The 12,962-nt window shown below is 51.2% G+C and overlaps 1 protein-coding gene across 10 annotated transcripts in view; it reads right to left on the minus strand.

Annotated features, from left to right (window-relative positions):
• Positions 1-12,962, minus strand: part of ANK1 (ankyrin 1) — a 240,830-nt gene that overhangs the window by 9,746 nt on the left and 218,122 nt on the right. For 5 of the 10 annotated variants that reach the window (XM_003823295.6, XM_034965993.3, XM_008976926.4 and 2 more), the window contains exons 39-40: positions 7,566-8,124; positions 3,473-3,770 (exon numbers count right to left, since the gene is read on the minus strand). In XM_003823295.6, coding sequence (XP_003823343.1) covers positions 3,473-3,770; positions 7,566-8,124 — 857 coding nt within the window. Of the gene's footprint in view, positions 1-10; positions 2,199-3,472; positions 3,771-7,565; positions 8,125-12,962 lie in introns of those variants that run through there. The other 5 variants (XM_055116509.2, XM_034965998.3, XM_008976931.4 and 2 more) reach the window with 4 other exon arrangements.

Below are 12,962 nucleotides of genomic sequence, written 5' to 3' on the forward strand. Positions count from 1 at the left end.
AGGCGGTTACCTTCAGGAAGACCCGCCGCCGGACCACCCTGGTGGAGATGGTCTCCTCGTCGTCACTGAGGCCCTCGCTCTCCCCCAGCTCCTTGTCCAGCTCCTGGTGGATGTGCTTTAGCACAAAGCACAGGGACCCCCTGACAATGTGCATCACGTTCTGACAGCTGACCAGGAAGAAGCTCAGCAGCACCAGCGTGACCAAGAGCTGGGTGACGAAAGTCCACATCCTCGCCTCCTCACCAGCCCGGTCCTCTGGCAGCCAGGGGCCCGGCCACCACGGGGGGTCTGCCTCTCATTCTCCACTGGGACTCCTGAGTCCCCCAGGGACCCCTTGCATTCCCCCTCCCTATCTCTCTGGTTTGCTCTCTTGGTCTCTCACTGTTTCTCTCTCTGTGGGCAGGACACCGAATGGCCCTCTCGGCTGAAGCAGCCCGGCCCAAGTGCCCTTCTGCCCAGCAGCCAGGCTCTGCCCTGAGTGGCCCGGGTGACATCACGCTCCTATAATTTTAGCTCCCCAAACCAGCTGCTGGAGCTGTCCAACCTGGCTAGAAGGAAGCCGGCAGGTGCCCATGTCCTGAGCACTGAAAGCACAAGTGAAAGTCACTGTGTGAGTGACACCCGCTGCTGCCTAACCCCGCCCTGCCCAGAGACCTGGAAGTGGGGGCTCGGCCTCTCGCCTATCCTGCCCATCCCCATGGGAACTAGAAAGAGTTCTGCCCAGGGAAAGTTTCTTACTTTCAGAAAATAATACAGTCCGAGAAAGCAGCTACTTGTGTGTCTCCTTGGGCTGCTACTGTGGTGATCCAAATGATGTTCCCCGGCATGGTAGGGATGAGACCAGCTAATACCCTGGGTACTTAGCGGTCTGTTTCAAAAATTGCTCCAAAAGGGTGAATGATGGGCTCAGGGACAGTCAAGTGAGCCCAGCAGGGGCCCAGCACAGGTGGTGGGGCCACCTGGAAGCCGGTCTGTAATTCCTGTCAGCCCACAGGCCCTTGCACCCTTCCTTTATGGGGTACAGCCTCCCAAAACTGAAGCATGGAGCTGGTGTGTCTATTTAAGGCCTGTTCTTAAAGGCTCTTCCAGGGCTGGGCTATCAACGCCCACTGAGCAGGAACAACGCGTATTAAACTTGCGTTTACAGAGCTGATTCACAAATGCAGCCGCAGCAGCTGCGGCTGGAAAAAATTTCACTTTCTAGATCAGGTTGTTCCTCTCTGAGTGGCAATGCAGCATGGCAGAAAGAACACAGATCTGGGACACAGCAGACTAACCCTGCAACTCACCTACTGTGGGGTCTTGGGAAGGCTGGGGACCTTCTCTGTGCCTCAGTTTCCTCATCTGTGAAGCACGGATTAAAGTGCTCTCCCCACCCTTTCTCAAGGCTGCTGGGACAATCATGCTGCTTATGAATGCTAACACTATGAATAATAATGGCAAACGCTTGTGATAGTGCATGGTTCTATGTGGATTTGGCATTAATTCAGTGACACCTCACCACAATCCTAACCAAGGAGGTTCTATCGTCTTCCCGTTTTACACAAAGGAAACAGAAGCAAAGTATTCTGCCTAGGTGGAGGAGTAAGTAAACGGAGGAGTCACATTCCAAATGCCTCTCACTCCACAATGCTGCTTATTTCAACAAGAAAGCACGGGGAAAAGTATGTGCAAAGAAGCCGGGGAAGCATCTGGTTTTGGCCCAGTCAAGAAGAGTCCAACTTCAGATATTTCCTCCTAAGTCCTCAGAGAAATCAGCTGGGTCACAGTCATTTCAGGCCACCTCCCAAGTCCCAAGTTACATGCAATCTCTCTATCTCCATCACTGTTTTCAGAGGTCCAGTGGAAATACTAATAAGTGGGTACTTTGCAAACCATCAATCACCTTCAAGGGCATCCTTATCAGCCCTCGGGGCCTGTGAGATGGGCACCGGCAGCAGCCTGCCAGGCCCTCTGATCGGCGTCTCCAGTTCCGGGCTGGGCATGCTGGCCTTGCACGTGCATGCTGGATGTGAGGATGTAGGGCTTGGGAACTGAGGGATCTGGACCCTCCTGGTCCCTGACATTGGTCCACTGTGTGACCCTGGAGAAAGCCCTTGGCTCCTCTGGTCCGCAGTGCCCTCATTTATAATTGAGGGAGTTGGATGTGTGATCTAGAAGGCCCTTCCAGTTCCCCTCACCAAAGGCTGACCGCAGAGGGGCAGTGGAAAAAAGTGCTGTAGGCGTCTTTCTCTTTCCCCAGGGATTCAGGAGAAGAGACCCAGTTAAGATCATGTGTGCTCTGGGAGCAGGAGAACTAGGCGCCCAGGAGGGCCTGATGGAAGAAACGGATGGGCCGCCTGTGGTGAGGAGTGCACACAGGCGCTGGCCCTGCCCGGGGCACATACTTGGCAGGGGAGCATTCTAAATAAAACCTGACTGAATTCCTAGCAGTTCTATGGCTGGCAGCTCAGGGCCTTCCTTCCAGAGCCACCCTAGTCCTGGAGTCTAAGGTTCAGGTAGGAAAGAAGGGAGAGAAGGAAAGAAAGAGAGGAAGGAGAGGAGAGGAGGAAGCACCATGCCTGGATGAGGCGTGAAAACAGAGACAGAACATGTCGTTCATGTACATACTAAACACACACATGTGGAGAACAGCGGTGCATGTTTTATAAGAACACAAATGGAAAAGACACCCATTAATACGATGGCCAGGATATGCTTCCAAATAATAGTCGGTGGGAGAAAGTGGGGGGTGCAGATGAAACAAGATTGGCCACGAGTAGATCATCATGGGGCCTGGGAATGGGGAAGGGGGATTGAATCGAACAAACTAAAGTTCAGCAAACTCGAAGGGAATCCGGGGAAGCGGAAGAAAGGAGGGAGGGCCAGGAGAGGGAGAGGCCTGGGAAATCAGGAGCAGGAGAGGAGGCTTCTCTCTATCCCAGGGCCCCTCTTCTACTTGGTGACCGCCATCCAGAGTCCACGTGAATAGCCACAGAATTCCAGAGCCAAGTAACTTTGGCGACATTCCAATCACTCCCTCCTTTACCAGTGAGGACCCTGAGGTGCTGGGAGGAGAGCGCCTTGGGCACGTCACACAGGTCACCATAGGAGGAGAGTAAGCCCAACGCCCAGTGCTGGGTTCCTAGCCCTTTCTAAAACGCGACAGAACAATTATACCAACAAAAGCCACAACTTTGGAGTCAGCCAGACCTAGCTTAGAGCCCACTTCTGAAACTGTGATCTTGAGCAAGTTGCTCAGCCACTCTGATCAGCAGCTGCCCAACAGGTACAGGCACCTTAGCAGGGATCCAGGAGGCAGAAAGGCAGGCCTTGCCCTTGACTTCTAGAGAAAGGGAAGCACCACCACAAGTGTTAAAGGAAGGGGATATGCTTAGCTCAGGGCTTGAGTGCCTGAGAGGCAGCCCTGGAGTCCCGGCCCCTTCTGATGCTGGGAAGGAACAGCAGCACGCAGCTCCCCTCGGGCTCTCACCTGCACCACTTGGGTGAAGGTGTTCTTGGCCTCCTGCACCTGCTCTTCTTGGCCTTGCTGCCTCCGGTCCCTGTCAGCCTGGGAGCTCTCAGCCTCGGGCTGTTCTGTCCACGTGTGCTCGCTTACAGACACCAGGACCTTCTCGTACTCCTGAGATCCACCGGGCTCTAGCCCTTCAGTCGTGGTACTTGTTCCCTGGAATGAGTGTGGACCTTGCGTGACCTCCTCTTGCCAGGAACCTTGTGCAGCATCTTGCAGGTATGAGACAATCGAGCCGTCTGCATCCCAGTCCTGCAGTCTGGGGTCCAGAAGAAGCAGCAGATGGCCGGCCGGGGAGAGAGAAAAGACACCTGGTCACCCATCAGTCTCATTCCTTTTAGACACTCTCCCCACCCAGAGCTCTGGCTCATCAAGGACACAGACCATCCTCCCATCCCTCCAAAGGTCAGGGGCGCATGAGCACATTGCTCACCTCACTGCTGTGGTTCAGAGGGGTACACGTGGCCCATCTAATGCTGTCCAGGTGGAAAGGCCACTGGTCCCTCCCTGTGGGTGAACAGCTTGCCCTTGGGGCTCCCAGAGCACTTGGCTCACCCTAATGGTCCAAACACTGGGGGCCTCCACACTCTCATCCCACATCCTCAAACTCTGCCACCACCTCCTTCTGCTCTCCAGGCCCTTCCCACTCAGCAGTCCTCATCTGACAAGGTGGTCATTCTCTCCCCCTCGATACACATTCTCCCGTGGCTCCTGGAAGGTGCTAGCCTGGCGTCTCCCCCTTCCTCTCTGGCCGCTGTTGTTCCGTGTCCTCTGCTTGTTCCTCCTAGCTTTCCTGACTTCTGAACATAGGAGCACCCCGGGGTGCAGTTCTCAGACCTCACCGCTGTCCACATCCACTTCCTAAGCAAGCTCATTCATCCCATGGTTCCAAAGCCCATCTCTACACTCAGCGTGCCTGGATGTGTGTCTCCAGCTTGGCTCTCCTCCTAGACCTACAGCTGTGTGCACCCCGCTGCCTCCTCCACATCTTTACTTTGTTGTTGTTTTCTGAGACAGGGCTTCATTCTGTCTCCCGGGCTGCAGTGCAGTGGTACAATCATAGCTCACTGCAGCTCTGCACTCCTGGGCTCAGGCGATCCTCCTGCCTCAGCCACTTGAGTAGCTGGGACTGCAGGCACATGCCACCACGTCCAGCTATTTAAAAAATTTTGTAGAGATGGGTTCTGGCTCACAGGTCTACTTTGGATCTCTACTCGGCATCTCCAGGACAGTGCGATCCAATCCACACTCAAAATCTTCTCCCCTAGCCTGTCCCACCCCATCCCTGCTGCCATCCCTGGTATCTTCATCCTTGCAGTGGGCAGGTCGAGGACACCACTGCCCTCCTTGACCCCTCTCTTTCTCTCTTACCCCACATTGTATTTGTTAGCAGATGCTTCTGAAATATGCCCTGCACCCGCCCACCTCTCAGCACGGCCACCGCTGCCGTCCCAGCCCACAAGCCCACAGCCCTTTCCTCCCGACACACCTCCTGCTTCTCTGCCAGGTTGCGCCAGCCTCCTCTCAAGGCAGGTGCAGCTTACCCTGCTCACCATTCCCTCCCTAGCTTCATGGGCTTGGTTACTCTGTTAGGGCACGTGCCAGGCACGGTCTCCTTCAAAGGGCTAGGCCTTCTGTGGGGCATCCTCCCTGAGATGTCCTCACCCTCACCCTCAATTCCTTGAAGTCTCTCAGCTGGCACTCACGCAGGCCTCCCCCGGCCGCCCATCTGTAATTCCAGTCAGCCTTCTTTCCACACACACGCCTACCTCCTGTCCTCCTTCTCTGCTTGATTTTTCTTTTTAGCACGTATTATCTAGAATTTCTGTTTTAATGACTTCTAATTTTATTTACTTTATCTTGTTTCTTGTTAGTTTCCCTGCTAGAACCACGCTTCTTGCAGGTAGAGACTTTTTTCTGTTTCATTCAATGCTGGCACCCAGGCACTCTTTATTGGTGCCTGGCACACAGTAGGCGCTCAATAAATATTGTTGAGTAAGTGGATGAAATTCATCTGTCCCCATGAGAAGGCTGACCAAGGTCACAGCACCAGGAAGTGACAAAATAGGCCTAGAGCCCAGGCGTTCATGAACCCAGTTAGCAACACTGCTGCGGTAATGCAGGGGCCAGCATGCAGCCCCTGCAGGTGCTCAATAAATGCTTGTTGAAGGAATGGCCATCCCAGGAAGGTGTCTCTCTCCCGGGAAGGCCACTATTTCACTTTAAACCAGCCTAAGCTCCATCTGTTCAATCCTCCCCATGAATCCAAAGATTTGTGTAGGAAAAAAAATTAAATCTTTGCTGTCTCAACTTCCAAACTACTTCCTTTCCCTTCCTGTTAGGGTATTGGGGCCATGCTGCATGGATCCTGTGGAATGGCCCCACTAGCCTGGGCCTCAGGGTGGGACTGAGGGGTCACACAGGTGGGACTGAGGGGTCACACAGGTGGGGAAAGGACATGAGAACAGCTTTCTTTTACCTGACCAGCCCTGAGCTCCTTGGGGTGGGGGCCTGGAACAGCTGCCTGGGGGCACGAGAACCATGTCCCTACTTTAGGGAAAACTTAGCAAGCCAGGTGACCTGGAGGAAAGGGGATTCCTCTGTCATCCGCTTCCTGTGCTAGCCCAGGAGGACAACGTAAGCCCCATTTAATGTCTGTCTTATCTCTTTCTACAATGGCAAGGGCCTGGCTTGTCTTGGCATCCTTCCCTGCACTCAGCGGAGGGGCATGGTGTGGGCCCTGGCCCAGATGGGACGATGAGAGCTCCAAGGTGAGCCGGTCCTTGGCCGCAGACTTGCAGTGTCTGGGAAATGCATCACCTTCTCCTGACCTGCCGATGCTGCTTTTCTGCTGCGGCACAGGGCGGGGTCTTCTCAGTGCGGGAAGCTTGGGGAAGAGAGCACCCACTGCTCTACAGCTGAAAGCTCCGTCCTGCCCCAGTTAAGCCCACCAGCCCCTCCTTCAAAGGGGGTAAGTGGGGAGGGCGCCATTATCAGCTCCGTCACATGCAGGCTGTGTGACTGCACACAAATAACTTCCCTGGGTACTGGTGCTTCTAAATATGGTCTTCAACTAAATATGGCCTTCAACCGGAAGCACGCAAGGGGAGAGGAGCTCCGAACGCCAGCTCCAGCAGCAGCTGACCCACGGTCTTCCCCAGCCTCATGATTGCTCTTCTAAGTGAGCCCTCCTGGTGCTCTAATGTCCCTAAGTGAGCCCTTCCCGTGCACTAATGGCTCTAAGTGAGCACTCCAGGTACCCTAATGTCACTAAGTGAGCTCTCCTGGCACCCCGATGTCCCTAAGTGAGACCTCCCGGCGCCCCGATGTCCCTAAGTGAGCCCTCCCAGCACCCTGATGTCCCTAAGTGAGCCCTCCCGACGCCCCGATGTCCCTAAGTGAGACTTCCCGGTGCCCCGATGTCCTAAGTAAGCCCTCCCAGTGCCCTAATGTCCCTAAGTGAGCCCTCCCAGTGCCCTAATGTCCCTAAGTGAGCACTCCAGGCACCCTAATGTCCCTAAGTGAGCCCTCCCAGTGCCCTCATGTCTCTAAGTGAGCTCTCCCAGTGCCCTAATGGCCCTAAGTGAGCACTCCAGGCACCCTAATGTCCCTAAGTGAGCCCTCCCAGTGCCCTAATGTCCCTAAGTGAGCCCTCCCAGTGCCCTAATGGCCCTAAGTGAGCACTCCAGGCACCCTAATGTCCCTAAGTGAGCCCTCCCAGTGCCCTCATGTCTCTAAGTGAGCTCTCCCGGTGCCCTAATGTCCCTAAGTGAGCCCTCCCGGCGCCCATATGTCCCTATGTGTGCTCTCCCAGTGCTCCTCGGGGTCTCTCCTGCCGGGCATACCTGGTGGGGTCTTGGGGAGGCACTGGCTTTTGCAGATGGCACCTATGCTCTTATATATGGCATCTGCCAGACTGAATGTATGTGCTCCTGTGCAATTAGAACCCAGGGTCAGGGTTGGCATCGACACCTCTGTCCTCACTGCCAGGCATAATCTTACCCAGGAGCCCAGAAGACAAAAAGGGACCCTGCTCCCGCAGTCAAGCTCTTACCTGTCCTGACTCCTCTCCGTCACCTGACTCACGGTGGGGGAATGTGTGATTCGGGCTTGCCCCCTCTGATGGCCTGAAACAAGAGACACTTCATTCTCTGAGTCCTGCCCTGCACCTGTCGCATCATCCTGCCTCTTAGAACCTGGCAGCTTCTCTTCTGACCTCTGACCTTCCTCCTGTTCAAGCAAATCGATAAGGCCATTTGTGGCATCTGAATCCACTGTGTCGTCCTCCACAAGTTCCAGAGAGCCCAACTCGGGGCCCCGCGGTTCCTCTGAGAGTGCCCCCTCCAACTTCCACTCGTGACCTGTGGCATCAGAGTCCTCAGCCTTGCTACACTCCAGAGAGGAGTCCTCAGCAGTGACCAGAGAAGGCGTGAGGCCCGCGGACCACACCTGCATGTCAGACATCTCCAGCATGGTGTCATGCTCCGTGGCCGCCAAGGGGATGGCGTCTAGGACGGCCACCTCGTTCCAGTACTGGTCTGCACGTAGCGGAGAGGAAAGTGCACAGCCCAGGGAGGCAGGGGACAGCAGCTCGTCCTGCAGTGAGGAGTAACCTGGATGGGCAGACAGAGGGCAACATGCTCCAGCAGTGATTCCTGTCCCACGCATTCACGTGCAGGTCCACGCACACGCACGAACACACACACGCAGCTGCGGCCACAGAGATGCATGCACATTTGGGGTGGGTTGGGGGCTTTCCAAGCTCCAGGCCCAATGCTCAGGCCTTGTGGCTGCTGCCTGGGCATCCAGGCAAGAGAAGCAAGGCTCTGAATTGGGTGGGGGCAGCCAGGGTGTGAGGCAGAGATGGGGGAGCGCCCTGCTGGATGGCGAAGAGGAGATTGGACTTTCTTATCCAGTTCAGAGCACTAGATAAAGAAGCCTTTATCCAAAGGACTTGTGCTCCAATCTGTCTCTGATCCCATGAAAGCTCCACTTCTCCATGGCTGGGCAGAAGTAGACGTTGCTCCTCTACTCAAAACTTCACTTTAGCTTAGCTCTTAGGTTCTCAGGGATGTACCTTAAAGGGAAGGGAAGGCCACCCAGAACCAGGGGTAGTAACCAGGCTGCCCTTGAGGGGCCTATCAGGGTACACTAAACACCCATAGACCTCACTGTGGTGGTCAAATGGGAAACAACCTTCTGGTGTGGCCAGGCATCACTTTCCTCAAGTTGCCTATTGGTTCCAGAAACTCTGCACGATCTAAAGTGCTACAGGGGAGGGCTCTTAGGGCTCAAAAGGGGCAAGGTCAGAAGGCACCAAGAGGCACCAGGTCTGCCCGCCCCAAAACCCTGTGTCCAAGAGCCCTGAGCTGTTTGTCCCAGCTGCAGGTCAGCACCGACCTGGTGGGATGGGAGCCAGCTCGCTCAGGCCCTGAGTGCATGACCCGTGCATTGACAGGAAAAAGAGGACTCTGATGCCCCTTCAGAGCAGGTGCCTCTGTGGGTGGGAGAAGAGACTAGAAGACAAGATTCTCCAATGGGCTTGGCCTGTCTAGGAAACCAGGAAGCAAGTACGTGCTTACAGCAGCTGGAAAGCCCACAGAGCTGAAGGGGGACCCTGGGAATGGGCAGGGCTGCCCCTTGCAGTCTCTAGGGACCTTCCTGCCATCGAGAGATGTCCAGACACCCCCAGCCTAGAGTTCAAACCTAGTTCAAATGCTCCATTCTGCCATTCAGCCCCTACCCCTACTCCTACTCACATGCAACTGCCCCCGGGCTGTGCTTTGATTCAAGCCAGGCGGGCTCCTTTCTTGCCCCCTCAGCCTCCGCTCGGGGCCTCAGCCTCCGCTCGGGGCCTCAGCTCCTGATCACCTGCTCCCCTGCTTTTACAACACTAGCTCTATTTATTCTCATCCACTCACTGTTCAACCAAAATAAGAGAGGTCCGATTACATGCCAGGCACTGTGCTATGGGAATGGGGATGACAAACCCCAAACACACATGCACACACACACACTCACACACTCTCTCTCACCCACACACTCACAGATGGGACAGCTTCTTGTCTCATGGCATTTTCCCAGCTTCAGCTCCTGTTGCTCCCTCCCATCTCTGAGGCTGTCCTAGGGTCCCTCGCTAAGGCGGTTCTCAGAAATGCAAACCCATGAGGACAGGGCTGATGCCTGCCTTCCTCGCCCCACCCTTTCCTACAACAGGATTGGGCCTCCACTAGCCCCATGACCACTGAAGAGCTCTCCAGGTGTGTAAGAGGACCCAGCAGCTGGAACAGAAAGACCTCAGGCACATTCAGTGGAACTGCAATTGCTAACATGTACCTGTGTGTTCAACGTGCCCGGAGCCATGCTGTGTACTCCGCATGCATTCTCTTAATCTCCCAGGGAAGTTTTCTTCCCTGCAAGCCTACTTGGTTCCAGGTCCCAAATGAGCGGGGAGGATGAGCCCGTGAAGGTGGGGTGGTTGGGAGAAGGGCTGCATAGCGGCAGAGACTGAGGGAAACACCTTTTAGCTCTGGCCAAACTAGGAAGAACAAGGAGGAAGGAGTGGGAAGAGTAGGTGAAATGGGTGGGTCACATCTTACCATGAACTGAACTCCAAGTCACTGTACATGAAACTGTGACTTGAGGAATTATATAGCTGACCAGGGCCATGGCCTTCAAACCCTTCATAGAAAACCCTCCAGATATACAAAAGCAGGACATTTTGGGGTCAACTGATGATTATTTTTCTTATTACTCTTGCGAGCATTTTATATTATTTACATCACTTACTGAGCATTTTGTTGTTTTTTAAAGCAGAGTCTTGCTCTGTCACCCAGGCTGGAGTGCAGTAATGAAATCTCAGTTCACTGTAACCTCTGCCTTCTAGGTTCAAGTGATTCTCCTGCCTTAGCCTCTCCACTGGGAGTAGCTGGGATTACAGGTATGCGCCATGACGCCTGGCCAATATTTGTATTTTTAGTAGAGATGGGGTTTCACCCTGTTGACCAGGCTGGTCTCGAACTGCTGACCTCAAGTGATTCGCCTGCCTCAGCCTCCCAAAGTGCTGGGATTACAGGGTTGAGTCACTGAGCCCGGCCACTGAGCGTATTTTTAGTGCAAAACATATCTAACATGTTTTTAATTGCCACAACAACCACATAAGGAAAATAATATAATTCCTACTTTATAGATTAGGAAACTACAGGTTTAGCAACTTGCGGAAGGCCATACAGCTAGTAAGTTTGGTCTTTTCCATAGACTTTGCCATTAATCTCTATTAAAAATAGCTTTGTTGAGGTATGTTTGACATTCAATAAGTGTGTATCTTTAAAAGGGGGTAAATTGATACGTTGTGACACATGTGTACCCCCATGAAGCCATCACCTCAAAGAAGAAAAAGGACATTTGTCACCCCAGAAAGGTCTCCTCAAGCTTCTTTGTAATCTCTCCCTGCCCTTTCCCCCTCTGCCAACCCCAAACCATTCCCAGGTGACCCCGATCTGCTTTTTGCCACTACACATCAGTTTGCATTTCCCAGGATTTTACATAAACGGATTCATACAGTATGCACTCTCTCTTTTTTTAAAGCCTGGCTTCTTTCACTCAACATAGTCAATTTGGGTTTCATCCATGCTGATGCATGTATCAATAATTTATTTCTGTTGCTAAGCCATAGCCCTTTGGATGGATATATCACAGTTTGTAAATTTATTTACCTGCCAATGGACATTTGGGCTGCTTCCAGTTTGTGGCTATTACAAATAAAGATGCTAGTCTGTATGGACATAATGCTTTCTTTTCTCTTGGGTAAATAGCTAGGAATGGAATGACTTGATTGTACAGTAGGTATATGTTTAACTTTGTCAGAAATGATCAAGTGGTTGTACCATTTTGCATTCCCACCAGTGGGGTATGAGAGTTCCAGTTCCCCCATATCCTCACCAACACTTGATATGGCCAGCCTTTTTAATTTTAACCATTCTTTTAGGTGTGTGGTGGTACCTCCTTATAGTTTTAATTTGTATTTCCCTAATCACTAATGATGTTGAGCATATTTTCATGTGCTTATTTGCCATGTGTATATATTCTGGGTGAAAAGTCTGTTCGAATCTATTGCTCAATCTAAAAACTGAGTTGTTTTCTTATTATTAAGTTTTGAGAGTTCTTTATATATTCCAATACTATAGCAGATGATTATTTGCCAATATTTTCTCCCAGTCTGTAGCTCGTCTTTTCATTTTCTTAACAGTGTATTTTGAAGAGCAGAAGTTTTGATTTTGATGAAGCCCAACTTGTCAATTTGTTCTTTTATGGATTGTGCTTTTGGTGTTGTATCTGAGAAATCTTTGCCTTAACCAAGATCTTTAAGGTTTTTTCTTATGTTTTCTTCTAGAAGTTTTATAGTTGTAGATATTACATTTAATCTATGACCCATTTAGAGTTGATTTTTGTATACAAGGTAATAATCCAAGTTCATTTCAGTTTAGATTTTTTTGCATAAATGTTCATAAATGATATTGGTTTGCAGTTTTCTTGTTAATTGTCTTTCTTCCCAATATCAGGGTAATGCTGGCCTCATAAACTTAATTGAGAAGTATTTTCTCATTTTCAATTTTCTAAACAAGTTGTTTCTTCCTTAAATGTTTGGTAGAATTCACCAGTGAAGCCGTCTGGGCATGGACTTTTCTTTGTAGGAATGTTCCAAACCATACATTTAATGTCTTTCATTTATATGGGGCTATATCTATTTCTTCCTAAGTGAGCTTTGATAGTTTGTGTCTTTCAAGGAATTTGTTGATTTCACCTGTTTTCCAATTTACTGGCACAAAATTGTCATAATATCCCTTTATTGTCCTTTTACTACCTATAGAATCTGTAGATATTCTATAGGTAGTATATATTCCTTATTCCTGATATTGGTAATCTGCAGGTCTTCTCTTTTTTCATAATCAGTCTGGCTAGAGGTTTATCAATGTTATTGATCTTTTCAAATCACCAGCTTTTGGTTTCATTAAGTTTCTCCAAGTTTTTCTGCTTTCTGTGTCACTGATTTCCACTCTGATCTTTATTATTTCCTTTATTCTATGATTTTGGGTTTAATTTACTCTTCTTTTTCTAATTTCTTAAGGTAGAAAAGTCTTTATTTTGCTTTCATTTTTGAAGTTACGTGTGCTAGGTATAGAAGTCTAGGTTACTTTGGAGATGTTATTTCTTTCTTCTTTAAAGATGTGGCATACTTTAAAGATGCCACACCATGTTCTGGCTTCTGTTGTTTCTTTTTTTCCTTTTTTCTTTGTTTTTTTTGAGACAGGATTTCACTCCCGTTGCCCAGGCTGGAGTGCAATGGTGCAATCTTGGTTCACTGCAACCTCTGCCTCCTGGGCTCAAGCGATTCTCCTGCCTCAGCCTTCTGAGTAGCTAAAAGTACAGGCACGCACCACCATACACGGCT

The sequence above is a fragment of the Pan paniscus genome, chromosome 7 (assembly GCF_029289425.2).
Source record: "Pan paniscus chromosome 7, NHGRI_mPanPan1-v2.0_pri, whole genome shotgun sequence".
NCBI lineage: Eukaryota > Metazoa > Chordata > Mammalia > Primates > Hominidae > Pan > Pan paniscus.